Source organism: Cherax quadricarinatus, unplaced genomic scaffold (genome assembly GCF_038502225.1).
Source record: "Cherax quadricarinatus isolate ZL_2023a unplaced genomic scaffold, ASM3850222v1 Contig535, whole genome shotgun sequence".
Lineage (NCBI taxonomy): Eukaryota > Metazoa > Arthropoda > Malacostraca > Decapoda > Parastacidae > Cherax > Cherax quadricarinatus.
The window spans coordinates 55,336-68,468 of record NW_027195561.1 but is presented as its reverse complement, the minus strand read 5'-3'; the positions used below and the strand labels follow the sequence as shown (position 1 = coordinate 68,468).

At 40.8% G+C, this 13,133-nt stretch overlaps 1 protein-coding gene across 1 annotated transcript in view; it reads left to right on the top strand.

The window, feature by feature from the left end:
* The window catches only part of LOC138851408 (uncharacterized), an 89,845-nt gene extending 78,005 nt beyond the window's left edge, over positions 1-11,840 (top strand). The window contains exon 3 of the mRNA XM_070080499.1: positions 11,545-11,840. Within this exon, the coding sequence (XP_069936600.1) occupies positions 11,545-11,696 (152 nt within the window). The 3' untranslated portion in view covers positions 11,697-11,840. The remainder of the gene's footprint in view (positions 1-11,544) is intronic.
* The last annotated feature ends 1,293 nt before the right edge of the window (positions 11,841-13,133 follow it).

Here is a 13,133-nt window from a genome sequence, read left to right as displayed (position 1 = left end):
TGTGTGTGTGTGTGTGTGTGTGTGTGTGTGTGTGGGAGTTGCGAGGAGGTAGATGATTAGGGGGAGGGGAAGAGATGGTTAGGGGGAGGGAAATAGATGGTTAGGGGGAGGGGGTAGATGGTTAGGGGTAGGGGGATAGATGATTAGGGGAAGGGGGATAGATGGTTAGGGGGATGGGGGAGGGGGGAGATGGTTAGGGGAGGGGGATAGATGGTTAGGGGAGGGGGATAGATGGTTAGGGGATTGATGGTTAGGGGGAGGGGGAAGAGATGGTTAGGGGGAGGGGAGAGATGGTTAGGGGGAGGGGAGAGATGGTTAGCAGGAGGGGGAGAGATGGTTAGGGGATGGGGATAGATGGTTAGGGGATTGATGGTTAGGGGGAGGGGGAGAGGTGGTTAGGGGGAGGGGAGAGATGGTTAGGGGGAGGGGGAGAGATGGTTAGGGGGAGGGGGGACAGGAGGGGGGGATAGATGGTTAGGGGGAAGGGGAGAGATGGGTTTGCTAAGCTCAAGTGTAGCTAGGAATTTCCTTACATGTGTAATTGCTAAGCTCAATTGTAGCTAGGATTTATTAATGTGTATTTAAAATTTTTATTATAATTTCCTTACATGTGTAATTGCTAAGCTCAAGTGTAGCTAGGGTTTATTCAAAGGTAAGTTGTAATGTTTACCTTTATAAAGTACATAATTAAATACATAATCAGTGTTATTAATTGAGTTGAATTTAATACATTGCACCATGGGTGAATATGAGGAAATTAATGTAGAGGACAAGCCCTTGGAATTTAGAGCCAAGAAAGCATCACTACAAGCTAGAAAGGATCAAGTAACCAAGGCATACAATAAATGTTTGGAATTAATGAATCAGGAAACTGTGAATACTGATGATTTAAAATTGTATTTAGATGCTTTAGGGACTAGATATGATTCATACAAATTATATTATAAAAAATATGAAGGAGATTTGTTAGTAAATTGTGCAGATGAGACAGAAATGGATCTTATGATTAACCAGTATTATGAATTAGAAGAAAAAATTCTTTCTTGTAAAAGTCAGGCTTTGAATAAATTAAAAGGTGTAAACCAGGCAGTTAATCAATCTATTCCAATAAATAAGATGTCTTTGCCAAAACTCCCAGAATTATGTTTACCTGTATTTAATCCTGGAGAAAATTGGGAGGAGTTTTCGCCAATTTTTAAAGCAGCTGTACATGATAGGAGTGACCTAGCATGTGTTACTAAATTATTTTACCTCAAAGGATAGATAAGAGGAGATGCTCACATACTCATACAAGCCTTTCCCAATGTAGATGACTCTTACAAGGAAGCAGTTGACTTGTTGAAGGTCATTTATGGTAATATAGAACAAAGTAGGTTGGATCTAGTGAATATCATTGTTAATTTAAAATCTCCAGATCACACTTACAAAGGTTTACAGCAGTTTAGAGTTAAACTGGAGAGCACTCTCAAAACTTTAAGTAATAAATATAATCTGAAGGAATCAGACTGGTTATTGAGTGCCATTGTACAGAATAAATTAAGCTGTAAAACACTTGAATGGCTCTCGAACAAGTATCACAAAGGTTATTTTGGTCTGGAGGAAATAAGACTAGGTCTACAAGAATTAATTGTTCAGTTGCAGACCAGCCAACCAACTCATTTTAAAGATGCAACACATAATAACTCTGAGGTATCTGTCAAGTTTCACAAAGGGAAAAATTATTTCAATGTTAATAATCAAAATTCATCTCCTAAAAAGAGTTACATAGGTACATATCAAATAGCAGGAATAAGAAATAATGATTCTTCATAAGGTAAGAAGAATAAGTACCCTCCTAAGAGTAGCCCAGTTAATAAGAAACCAGTCAAAGAAAAGAGAGATTGTCTCTTCTGCAAGGGTACTCATTTTTCTAAGAATTGCAATGCATACAATTCATGGAATGATAAAGTTGAAAGATTGGAGGAACTTGACAGATGTATCAGATGTCTAGGTAATCACAATGTAAAGGATTGTCATGCCAAATTAAACAACTGTTATCAATGTCACAAAGGAAGACACCATATAGTCATGTGTAAGGGTCTATATGATAATGTTGATAATAATGATAATGTTGACAATCCTGACACAACAGTGGCTAATGTAAAAATTGCTGCTAATGTTAATAATGATGGTTTTGCTGAAGTAGCCTTACCTGTGTTACAGGTAAAAATTGATGATAAAAGGCATAAATCAAAAAATGTAACTGCATTATTAGACCAGGGATCACAGCGTACTTTCATAAAACGTAAATGTCTTAATGGGATGAAAGTACAGATGGGAGATCCTACAACTCTAAAATTATCTGGTTTTCTCTCAGATAAAAGGGCTCAATTGTATGACACTGTTTATGTAACTGTCAGTTTGGGCAATGAGAAAAAACGTATTAATGCAGTAATTGTAGATAGACTTCCAGAGAAAATATCTACAACAGGGCTTAGTAAAGCTACAGAAAGACTTTCACATAATGTAAATTTAGCACCTTCTGGTGTAAGTGATGATTCTGTAGGCCCAATAAATATTTTGATAGGTAGTGACTATTATGCCTCCTTTGTAAAGGGTATGGTAAAGAAATGTGGTGTCACCCTTTTAAAGACTGCAGGAGGCCATGTAATGTATGGTAGGATTCCTCGTAATAATAATGCATGACTAGAGGAAACTATAAATACTATCACTGTGTGTCTTACTCATGAAATCGTGCCCCAATATAATTCTTCCATAGAGGATGGTGTTGAGCCAGTGCATAAATTGTGGGAATTAGACAGCATTGGAATAAATGTAAATGAAGAAAGTCCAGACGATTCTTTTACTCAGGAACAGTACCTGAGAGATGTAAAATTTGAATCTGGACAATACTGGGTACGACTTCCGTGGAGACTGAACCATCCAGAATTGCCCACTAATTACAGAATGGCATATGGACAATTAAAGGCTCAGCTTTATGAACTGAGTAAGACACCAGAATTATTGACTTCCTATAATTGTATAATTACTGAACAATTAATTAATAAATTTATAGAAGAGGTACCTCCTGAGCAAGCCAAAATTTATGGTCACTATTTGCCACATCACGGAGTGAAGAAGGATTCTAAGACCACTCCTCTGAGGATTGTGTTTAATTGTAGTGCCAGGAGTAACAAAAATGTACCTAGTTTAAATGACTGTTTGATGACAGGTCCGTCGTTGACGGAAAAATTAGGAGATATCTTATTAAATTTCAGGGTGAAGAATTATGCCTTTACGGCTGACATAAGTAAAGCTTTCCTAAGAGTGGGTTTACAAGAGGCTGACCGGGATTGTACCCGCTTCTTATGGCCTGAGAATCCTAGTGACCCACTTAGCCCTCTGAAAACCTTTCGCTTTAGGAGCGTATTATTTGGTGCTACATCCAGTCCGTTCCTACTTCAAGCGACGATAAATGCACACCTTAAACGTACGGGAAGTCCATTGAGTAAAGTAATGAGCAAACAATTTTATGTGGACAATTTCCTGGGTGTGACGTCAACTGAAGAGGAACTGTTAATGACTTATGGAGAGGCTAATAAAATAATGCAAAGTGCAAATATGCCTCTGAGGGAATGGAATAGTAATTCGTCCAAATTAAAGGACAAAATAAGTAAAGATTACCCTGGAGATGAAGTACCAAAATGTAGTAATGTATTGGGATTAACTTGGGATACTGAGAGAGATTTGTTAATGTTAAAACCTAATAATTACAGTATGCCCAATAAATTAACTAAGAGAGTCTTGCTTGCTGAAGTTTCCAAATGTTTTGATCCACTAGGCTTAGTGTCACCCCTTACTATAAGAGGGAAATTGTTAATACAAGAAGCATGGAAGCTTAAATGTGCTTGGGATGAAACTCTACCTGAGGAATTCATTAACAGGTGGGATGAATTAATTGGTGATTATGAAAAAATTCCAATGTTGGAGTTCCCACGCCAGGTGGCCAATCCAGATGGGAAAAATATACTCCACATTTTTTGTGATGCTTCAAAATTGGCATATGGAGCAGTTGCTTACCTTCAATGTAATAGTGTTATTTCTCTTGTTATGTCTAAGGCTAAAGTGTCTCCAATTAAATCACGTACCTTACCTCAGTTGGAATTAACAGCCATTTATGTAGGTGTCAAATTAGCTAATTATATAAGAAATAAGTTGCAGGAGATAAATATTAGCGACACTGTAATTTGGTCTGATAATGAGGTATCCTTACAATGGATTCGTAATGGAAACAGTAAAATTGTGTACGTACAAAACAGAGTCGCTGAAATTAATCAGATGCAAGAGAAGTATAATAGTTTGGGTCAGCATATGTTAACATTTAATCATATACCTGGTGAGGAGAATCCAGCTGATTTCTTGTCTCGAGGTTTACCTTATGCTAAATTCGTAAATGCTGTATCATGGTTTAAAGGACCGAGCTGGTTGGTAAATAAAGCTAATTGGCCTGTACAAAAGGCGTATATTGCTCCTGTTGAAATTACTGTGACCACCGCTCCAATAGTTTGTCCTTCCTTAGCCATTGATATAAATAGGTATTCTTCTTTACCCAAACTAATCAATGTAACTAAGTTGGTGTTTAAATTTCTAAACAAGATGAATATTTCATATAAGTTTTCACATCCTCTTGAATATTGGATAAAGAGGGTACAAGAAGAAATCTATGGAAATGAGATTAAATTGATGATGGAAAGAAAAATTGTGAAAGGTTCCATAATAGAGAAATTGGGGCTGTATTTAGAGAATAATGTAATTAGGTGCAGAGGTAGGTTATAAAATGCTGAATTGGGTGATTATGCTAAACACCCTATCTTACTGCCGCATCCAAAACTCATCATCTAACAAATTTGATTGTTTTAAAAGAAAGGGTGCCCATAAAAATGTAATGCATGGTGGGGTACAAGATACCTTAAATTGTATTAGGGAAACTTTCTGGATTCCACAAGGACGGCAAAGTGTAAAAAGGGTGATTAAATCTTGTGTAATATGTCGCCGTGTGGATGCCAGATCCTATATGTACCCAGGTCCTCCACCATTGCCAAAGGAGCGTGTACAATTAGTGAAACCATTTGATGTAACAGGTGTAGACTATAGTGGTCCAATCATTTTAACAGGTACTTCAGATGGTGTTCCACTGAAAGTGTATGTGTGTTTGTTCACTTGTACTGCTACTAGGGCAGTTCATTTAGAAGTGGCTCAGGACTTGTCTGCAGAACAGTTTATACAGCTGTTTCGAAAATTTGCAGCTAGGAGATCCTGTCCAAGATTGATGATTTCGGATAATGCCACTAATTTTGTAGTGGGTGCTCAACACTTGATGGAATTAAATAAGAATAACGATGTTCAATCTCTGTTAAACCAGCGAAGGTGTACCTAGAAGTTTATTACTCCTAGAGCCCCTTGGCAGGGGGGGGGGGCTGTACGAAAGACTAATAGACACAGTGAAGAGGTGTTATGTAAAGTACTACAGAGAAAGAGAATTAATTTGGAGGAATTCCGTGCAGTGTTGGTGGAGGCGGAGAATCGGATAAATAATCAGCCTCTCTCGTACATGAGTGATACACCTGATACAGATGTATTAACACCTTCTCACCTAATATGTGGAAGGAAATTGGAAGCTGCCCCTGTCTATAGAGATAATCCTGAAGAAAGTGATGAAAATGACAATGATGCGACAGTGTTAAGTGATAAATTTAAAATGTTAAATAAAGTAATTGATCATTGGTCTAATGTGTGGCATAAGGAATATCTTCTTACACTACGTGAACACTTTTATGGTGCGACAGAGGCAGTAAATCGACAAAACATTCAACCAGGTGACATTGTGTTAACTGATACTGAACAGCATCGAACATTGTGGCCTCTGAGCCAGGTATTGACATTGTACCCAGATGCACAAGGTGTTGTCTGGAATGTCAAAGTGTTGTGGCATGGCCAAGAAAGTTTACGCACGATTAATAAATTGATTCCCTTGGAATTAAATGGTATTCAATCAAATGTAAATGAAAATCTAAAGGGAAATGACACGAGTGATATTGAAGATAACGCTGACCAAGTGATGCAGGAAGATGAAATTGTAGTAAGACCTACTAGAAAAACAGCCACTCAAGCCAGAACTGGCTGGAATCATCTCCTAGAGGAAGGAGAAATTTGAGTCGTTTAGCAACGAACTCCGCCCGGCCACAGTGTGGAAAATATTGTATATTTTCCGAAAATACAGTGTATTTTGTAAGTAAATTGATGCAATATATTGTAGGTAATAAATTTGTAATTTGTAAATAAATAAAGAACCAGCGAGATTGGTGAGCATCGCTGGGGAAGGGGGACGCCATTGTTTTTTTTTGAACTGTGGAAACGTTAGTGAAAATTGGAAGAATTTTCATCACTCTAGACGTTAAATTGTGTTTAAAACCTCTCAAATAGGAGCCGAAATTGTTGGATTTGCAGTCCTGCAGAACGTGAGAATTAGATGACTGGACAGGACTCCGTAATTAGATGGGAACAGGATAAAATTACCCCAGTTGAGTAATGTCTATATTTATGTTGAAATTCTGGCCAGTATTTTCTTCATATTCTAGGCAGGGGTTTGTGTATGACACACCAAGTAATCTCCAGGCAAATTGGTGAGTGTTATTATTATAAATTCTCCTTCAATTTATATTTTGCCATTTATTAAATTTAACATACAGTCCACATATTTATATTAATGTTGTACCAGAATTCCTGGTGATGAATATTTCATTTGAAATTAATATAGGTCTAGAGTGACTTGTGGAGATATGAGTGGAGCAGGTATCGAAGGAGGACATTTTTTGCGACCTAGGATGTCCAGAAATTCCTACATGTCTCTGTAACCTTGATAAAGAATAATTATCTTTGTTACTTTTATTAAATTACTGGTATGAATCTAATGAGATTCATCCAGTAATTTTAATTTTCCATATTGTGGCAACACTGTCTATGCCTGGCTCTAGGCCTTCTTTCCCCACTTCTGGCACTGATTTCACTTTCAAAATTATTTAAGTAATTTGTAGCCCTCGCCTCCCTTTTCTGGTTTAGGCAGCTTGTATTTCACTTCCCGACTTGTTCACTGAGCTCTAACACTTTAGATGATCCCTTCAATATCCTTGGATAGGCTAGAAAGAGCTCAAAACTCGTGAACACTGAGTATGCTGTTACTCCTGTCGATGTGGTGTGTGTGTGTGTGTGTGTGAGTGTGTGTGTGTGTGTGTGTGTGTGTGTGTGTGTGTGTGTGTGTGTGTGTGTGTGTGTGTGTGTGTGCGAATTAATGCTGATTCAATTATTTTCCTCCTGTGCTGGCAGACACTTGAGCGATATAACATTCACTAAAACTGATAAAGAGGTGGGAAGTTTTCATGTGCCTACCTTCATTTAGTGTTCATTCTGCTGATGAAGAATCCAGTTGGGTTTCGAAATTTATCATTTACTTATCCCTCCTTCCCTAAACTTCAGATTTATACTCCCACCTTACTGTACTGCTTCACTTCCTCCTCTCTTAACTCCCTCAACAATCATTGCTCCATCTTTTGAGTAACACTTATGGCAACCCTACACTTCCTAATCTGCAAACTGCTAATTTCCGGCATAATATTCACACAGCACAATAACTTCAGACACGACATTATCACTGCCTCCAGCCTTGTCCTTACCTGGAGTTTACCTGGAGAGAGTTCCGGGGGTCAACGCCCCCGCGGCCCGGTCTGTGACCAGGCCTCCTGGTGGATCAGAGCCTGATCAACCAGGCTGTTACTGCTGGCTGCACGCAAACAAACGTACGAGCCACAGCCATATAAGGATGCGGGTACTCATATACTCTGGAATATTCCCCTTTTTGCCTACATGGATAACTCACAAAAACGTAATGATACGATTACAAACAAATCACAGTACAGGTGAGTACTGAACTCACGGCTAGTGAGTCGTAAAAATTCAGACCGACGCGTTAGCCACTGACTACAATAAAATTCATCCAACTAGGTATATTTATACACAATAGGAAGGTTACCATATGCACCACTGGAAGAGAAAAGAAAAATTTATAGGTGTATCCACTCGCTCATTTTAAGAGAGAATAAAAAACAGGATTAGAAAGGCAACACTGTGACCACAAACGCAGTTTTTACAGATGAATTTCCCACCAGCATTTGTGCATTTGTGGTCACAGTGGTGTCAATGGTAACCTTCCTATGGTGTATAAATATACTTAGTTGGATGAATCTTATTGTAGCCAGCTGGCCCAGTGGCTAACACACCGGTCTAAATTTTTACGACTCACCAGTCGCGAGTTCAGTCCCCACCCATACTGTAGTTTGTGTACATGGATAAGGTTTTTAGTCTCTGCAGACACCTATATGCACCACCCACGTTTTTTCTTCATCAGTTCTATGCCTGACTTCATTTTTCATAGACCTGTTTGCTGACAACTCAGCTCCCATATACCTTAGCGTATTTAACTACCACTTGTTCCACACAAGCAACATCTGCCACACTGCTTCCTTATGCACCCTATCATATGCCTCTTCCAAATCCCTAAATGTAACAAAACCTCACTTACCTCTAGCTAAGTACTGTTAATTTATATTCTTTATTGTAAATACTTTTTCTTCCCATCCCGGGCCCTTCCTAAACCACTTTGTTAATCTGTAATACCTCTCCCTGTCTAACCCTTATTTATTTCAATAAATACTCTATTATACACTTTACTTGGTATATTTAATAGGTTTATTTCCTTACAATTATTATTCTATTTCACAACAATTTTCCATTTATATAAAGGAACTATTGCATGCTTGCTCTATGCCAGTCCCTAGGTACCTTCTCTCTTTTTATCCATTTATTGAAAAAAAAACGCACCAAAACCACGAAAAATTATTTAACTCTTTGATTTTACCATTTTTGTGTTGATTCCATCTATGCTCTCTGCTTTACCACCCTTACATTCTAACTCAGTCTCATGCATTTCCAAAAACTAATATGTGGCCCTGCCTCACTCCTAAAAGATCTTATACCTCCCTGCCCAATTCATGAAATCTCTGTTTCCCTCTCCTTTCCATCAACTAACACCCCCATCAAATTATATACCTAATAAATACTTACAAGAATAGATATATGAACTGTATACATAATATCATCATCCCAGACATGAAAAGTGGTAAAATACTCATAACAGTTTATCCTAAGGTACATTGTGTACAGAGATCCAAGACAATGTTAGAGCATGGAGGAATTGAGAAAGATATTGAAAGAAGTTTATTATTCCATAATAGATAAAATGTTGAATCACTACAAGTGTGATGGTCGTGTTGTTGGTGTGAGTGTGATGAGAGACTTGATGGGAGGGAGGGGGGGTTAACATAATGTTGTTGGTGAGAGTGTGATGAGAGACTTGATGGGAGAGGAGGGGGGGTTAACATAATGTTGCTGGTGTGAGTGTGATGAGAGACTTGATGGGAGAGGTGGGGGGGTTAACATAATGTTGTTGGTGTGAGTGTGATGAGAGACTTGATGGGAGGGGAGGGGGGGGTTAACATAATGTTGTTGGTGTGAGTGTGATGAGAGACTTGATGGGAGGGGAGGGGGGGTTAACATAATGTTGTTGGTGAGAGTGTGATGAGAGACTTGATGGGAGAGGAGGGGGGGTTAACATAATGTTGTTGGTGTGAGTGTGATGAGAGACTTGATGGGAGAGGTGGGGGGTTAACATAATGTTGCTGGTGTGAGTGTGATGAGAGACTTGATGGGAGAGGTGGGGGGGTTAACATAATGTTGTTGGTGTGAGTGTGATGAGAGACTTGATGGGAGGGGAGGGGGGGTTAACATAATGTTGTTGGTGTGAGTGTGATGAGAGACTTGATGGGAGAGGTGGGGGGGTTAACATAATGTTGCTGGTGTGAGTGTGATGAGAGACTTGATGGGAGAGGTGGGGGGGTTAACATAATGTTGTTGGTGTGAGTGTGATGAGAGACTTGATGGGAGGGGAGGGGGGGTTAACATAATGTTGCTGGTGTGAGTGTGATGAGAGACTTGATGGGAGGGGAGGGGGGTTAACATAATGTTGCTGGTGTGAGTGTGATGAGAGACTTGATGGGAGGGGAGGGGGGGTTAACATAATGTTGCTGGTGTGAGTGTGATGAGAGACTTGATGGGAGGGGAGGGGGGTTAACATAATGTTGTTGGTGTGAGTGTGATGAGAGACTTGATGGGAGGGGAGGGGGGTTAACATAATGTTGCTGGTGTGAGTGTGATGAGAGACTTGATGGGAGGGGAGGGGGGTTAACATAATGTTGTTGGTGTGAGTGTGATGAGAGACTTGATGGGAGGGGAGGGGGGTTAACATAATGTTGCTGGTGTGAGTGTGATGAGAGACTTGATGGGAGGGGAGGGGGGGTTAACATAATGTTGTTGGTGTGAGTGTGATGAGAGACTTGATGGGAGGGGAGGGGGGGTTAACATAATGTTGTTGGTGTGAGTGTGATGAGAGACTTGATGGGAGGGGAGGGGGGGTTAACATAATGTTGTTGGTGTGAGTGTGATGAGAGACTTGATGGGAGGGGAGGGGGGGTTAACATAATGTTGTTGGTGTGAGTGTGATGAGAGACTTGATGGGAGGGGAGGGGGGGTTAACATAATGTTGTTGGTGTGAGTGTGATGAGAGACTTGATGGGAGGGGAGGGGGGGTTAACATAATGTTGTTGGTGTGAGTGTGATGAGAGACTTGATGGGAGAGGAGGGGGGTTAACATAATGTTGCTGGTGTGAGTGTGATGAGAGACTTGATGGGAGAGGAGGGGGGGTTAACATAATGTTGTTGGTGTGAGTGTGATGAGAGACGTGGTGAGGGTAATATGTGTTGCTTTAAGTGTGATGATCATTGTTTTGATGTTGGTGCAATGGTATATATGGTAAATTAGACACATGTGCAACTCTTAGGTATCTTTATTGAGGAAACGTTTCGCCACACAGTGGCTTCATCAGTCCATACAAAGGACTGATTACCTCATTCTCCTCCTGTTCTTCAAGATTCTCCTTTGTATGGACTGATGAAGCCACTGTGTGGCGAAACGTTTCCTCAATAAAGATACCCAAGAGTTGCACATGTGTCTAATTTATCAACGTGTCGGTTCTTTGAACCATTCATCTACAGTATATATGGTAGGTGATAACACAGTGGTGTTCACTACTGTGTGATCTCATGGTGTTGGTGCGTGCGTATGATGATAGATATTGAAGGTGCTGAGAGTATGTTGTGGTAATAAAGGTGAGATATTAATCTTTTTAATTTGGGTATGATAAGAGACATGATGGGTGGTGCCAGAATGATGTATCATTATGGATGGTATAATCATGGTGTTGATGCGTGTGTGATGACAAACACCATGAGTGTTGAAAGTGAGGAGAATCACTGTACGTGTGAAGTTGATATTGTTATTGGTGTAGATTTAGTGAAAGTTATCATGTGATATGACACTATGGCACATCACTACAGCAGTGAGAATACCAGCAAAAGTAACACCAGAAGCGTTGCAGCCGCTGCCCAAAACACAGAAGTTCGTGGAGGTGGTCCTTAGTGGTGTGAGTGACGCTGGTGTGAGTCATGCATGTGACGTGGTCCACAAGTTACAACCACCAAAAGGGTAAGTCCTTCAGTGATGATCATCTTTCACAGCTGGTGTACCTGGTGCTGAGCAGTGTGAGTGATGCTAGTGTGAGTGATGCTGGTGTGAGTGATGCTGGTGTGAGTGATGCTGGTGTGAGTGATGCTGGTGTGAGTGATGCTGGTGTGAGTGATGCCGGTGTGAGTGATGCTGGTGTGAGTGATGCCGGTGTGAGTGATGCCGGTGTGAGTGATGCTGGTGTGAGTGATGCTGGTGTGAGTGATGCCGGTGTGAGTGATGCTGGTGTGAGTCATGCATGTGACGTGGTCCACAAGTTACAACCACCAAAAGGGTAAGTCCTTCAGTGATGATCATCTTTCACAGCTGGTGTACCTGGTGCTGAGCAGTGTGAGTGATACTAGTGTGAGTGATGCTGGTGTGAGTAATGTTGGTGTGAGTGATGTTGGTGTGAGTGATGTTGGTGTGAGTGATGTTGGTGTGAGTGATGCTGGTGTGAGTGATGCTGGTGTGAATGATGCTGGTGTGAGTGATGCTAGTGTGAGTGATGCTGGTGTGAGTGATACTAGTGTGAGTGATGCTGGTGTGAGTAATGTTGGTGTGAGTGATGTTGGTGTGAGTGATGTTGGTGTGAGTGATGCTGGTGTGAGTGATGCTGGTGTGAATGATGCTGGTGTGAGTGATGCTGGTGTGAGTGATGCTAGTGTGAGTGATACCGATGTGAGTGATGCTGGTATGAGTGATACTGGTGTGAGTGATGCTGGTGTGAGTGATGCTGGTGTGAGTGATACTCTTGTGAGTGATACTGATGTGAGTGATGCTGGTGTGAGTGATGCTGGTGCTAGTGATACTGATGTGAGTGATGCTGGTGTGAGTGATGCTGGTGTGAGTGATGCTGTTGTGAGTAATGCTGGTGTGAGTGATACTGGTGTAAGTGATACTTGTGTAAGTGATACTGGTGTAAGTGATGCTGATGTGAGTGATGCTTGTGTGAGTGATGCTGGTGTGAGTGATGCTGGTGTGTGTGATGCTGGTGTGAGTGATGTTGGTGTGAGTGATATTGGTGTAAGTGATACTGGTGTAAGTGATACTGGTGTAAGTGATACTGGTGTGAGTGATGCTGGTGTGAGTGATGCTGCTGTGAGTGATGCTGGTGTGAGTGATGCTGGTGTGAGTGATGCTGGTGTAAGTGATGCTGGTGTGAGTGATGCTGATGTGAGTGATGCTGGTGTGAGTGATGCTGGTGTGAGGGATGTTGGTGTGAGTGATGCTGGTGTGAGTGATGCTGGTGAGAATGATGCTGGTGTGAGTGATGCTGGTGTGAGTGATACTGGTGTGAGTGATACTGGTGTGAGTGATGCTAGTGTGAGTGATGCTGGTGTGAGTGATGCTGGTGTGAGTGATGCTGGTGTGAGTGATGCTGGTGTGAGTGATGCTGGTGAGAATGATGCTGGTGTGAGTG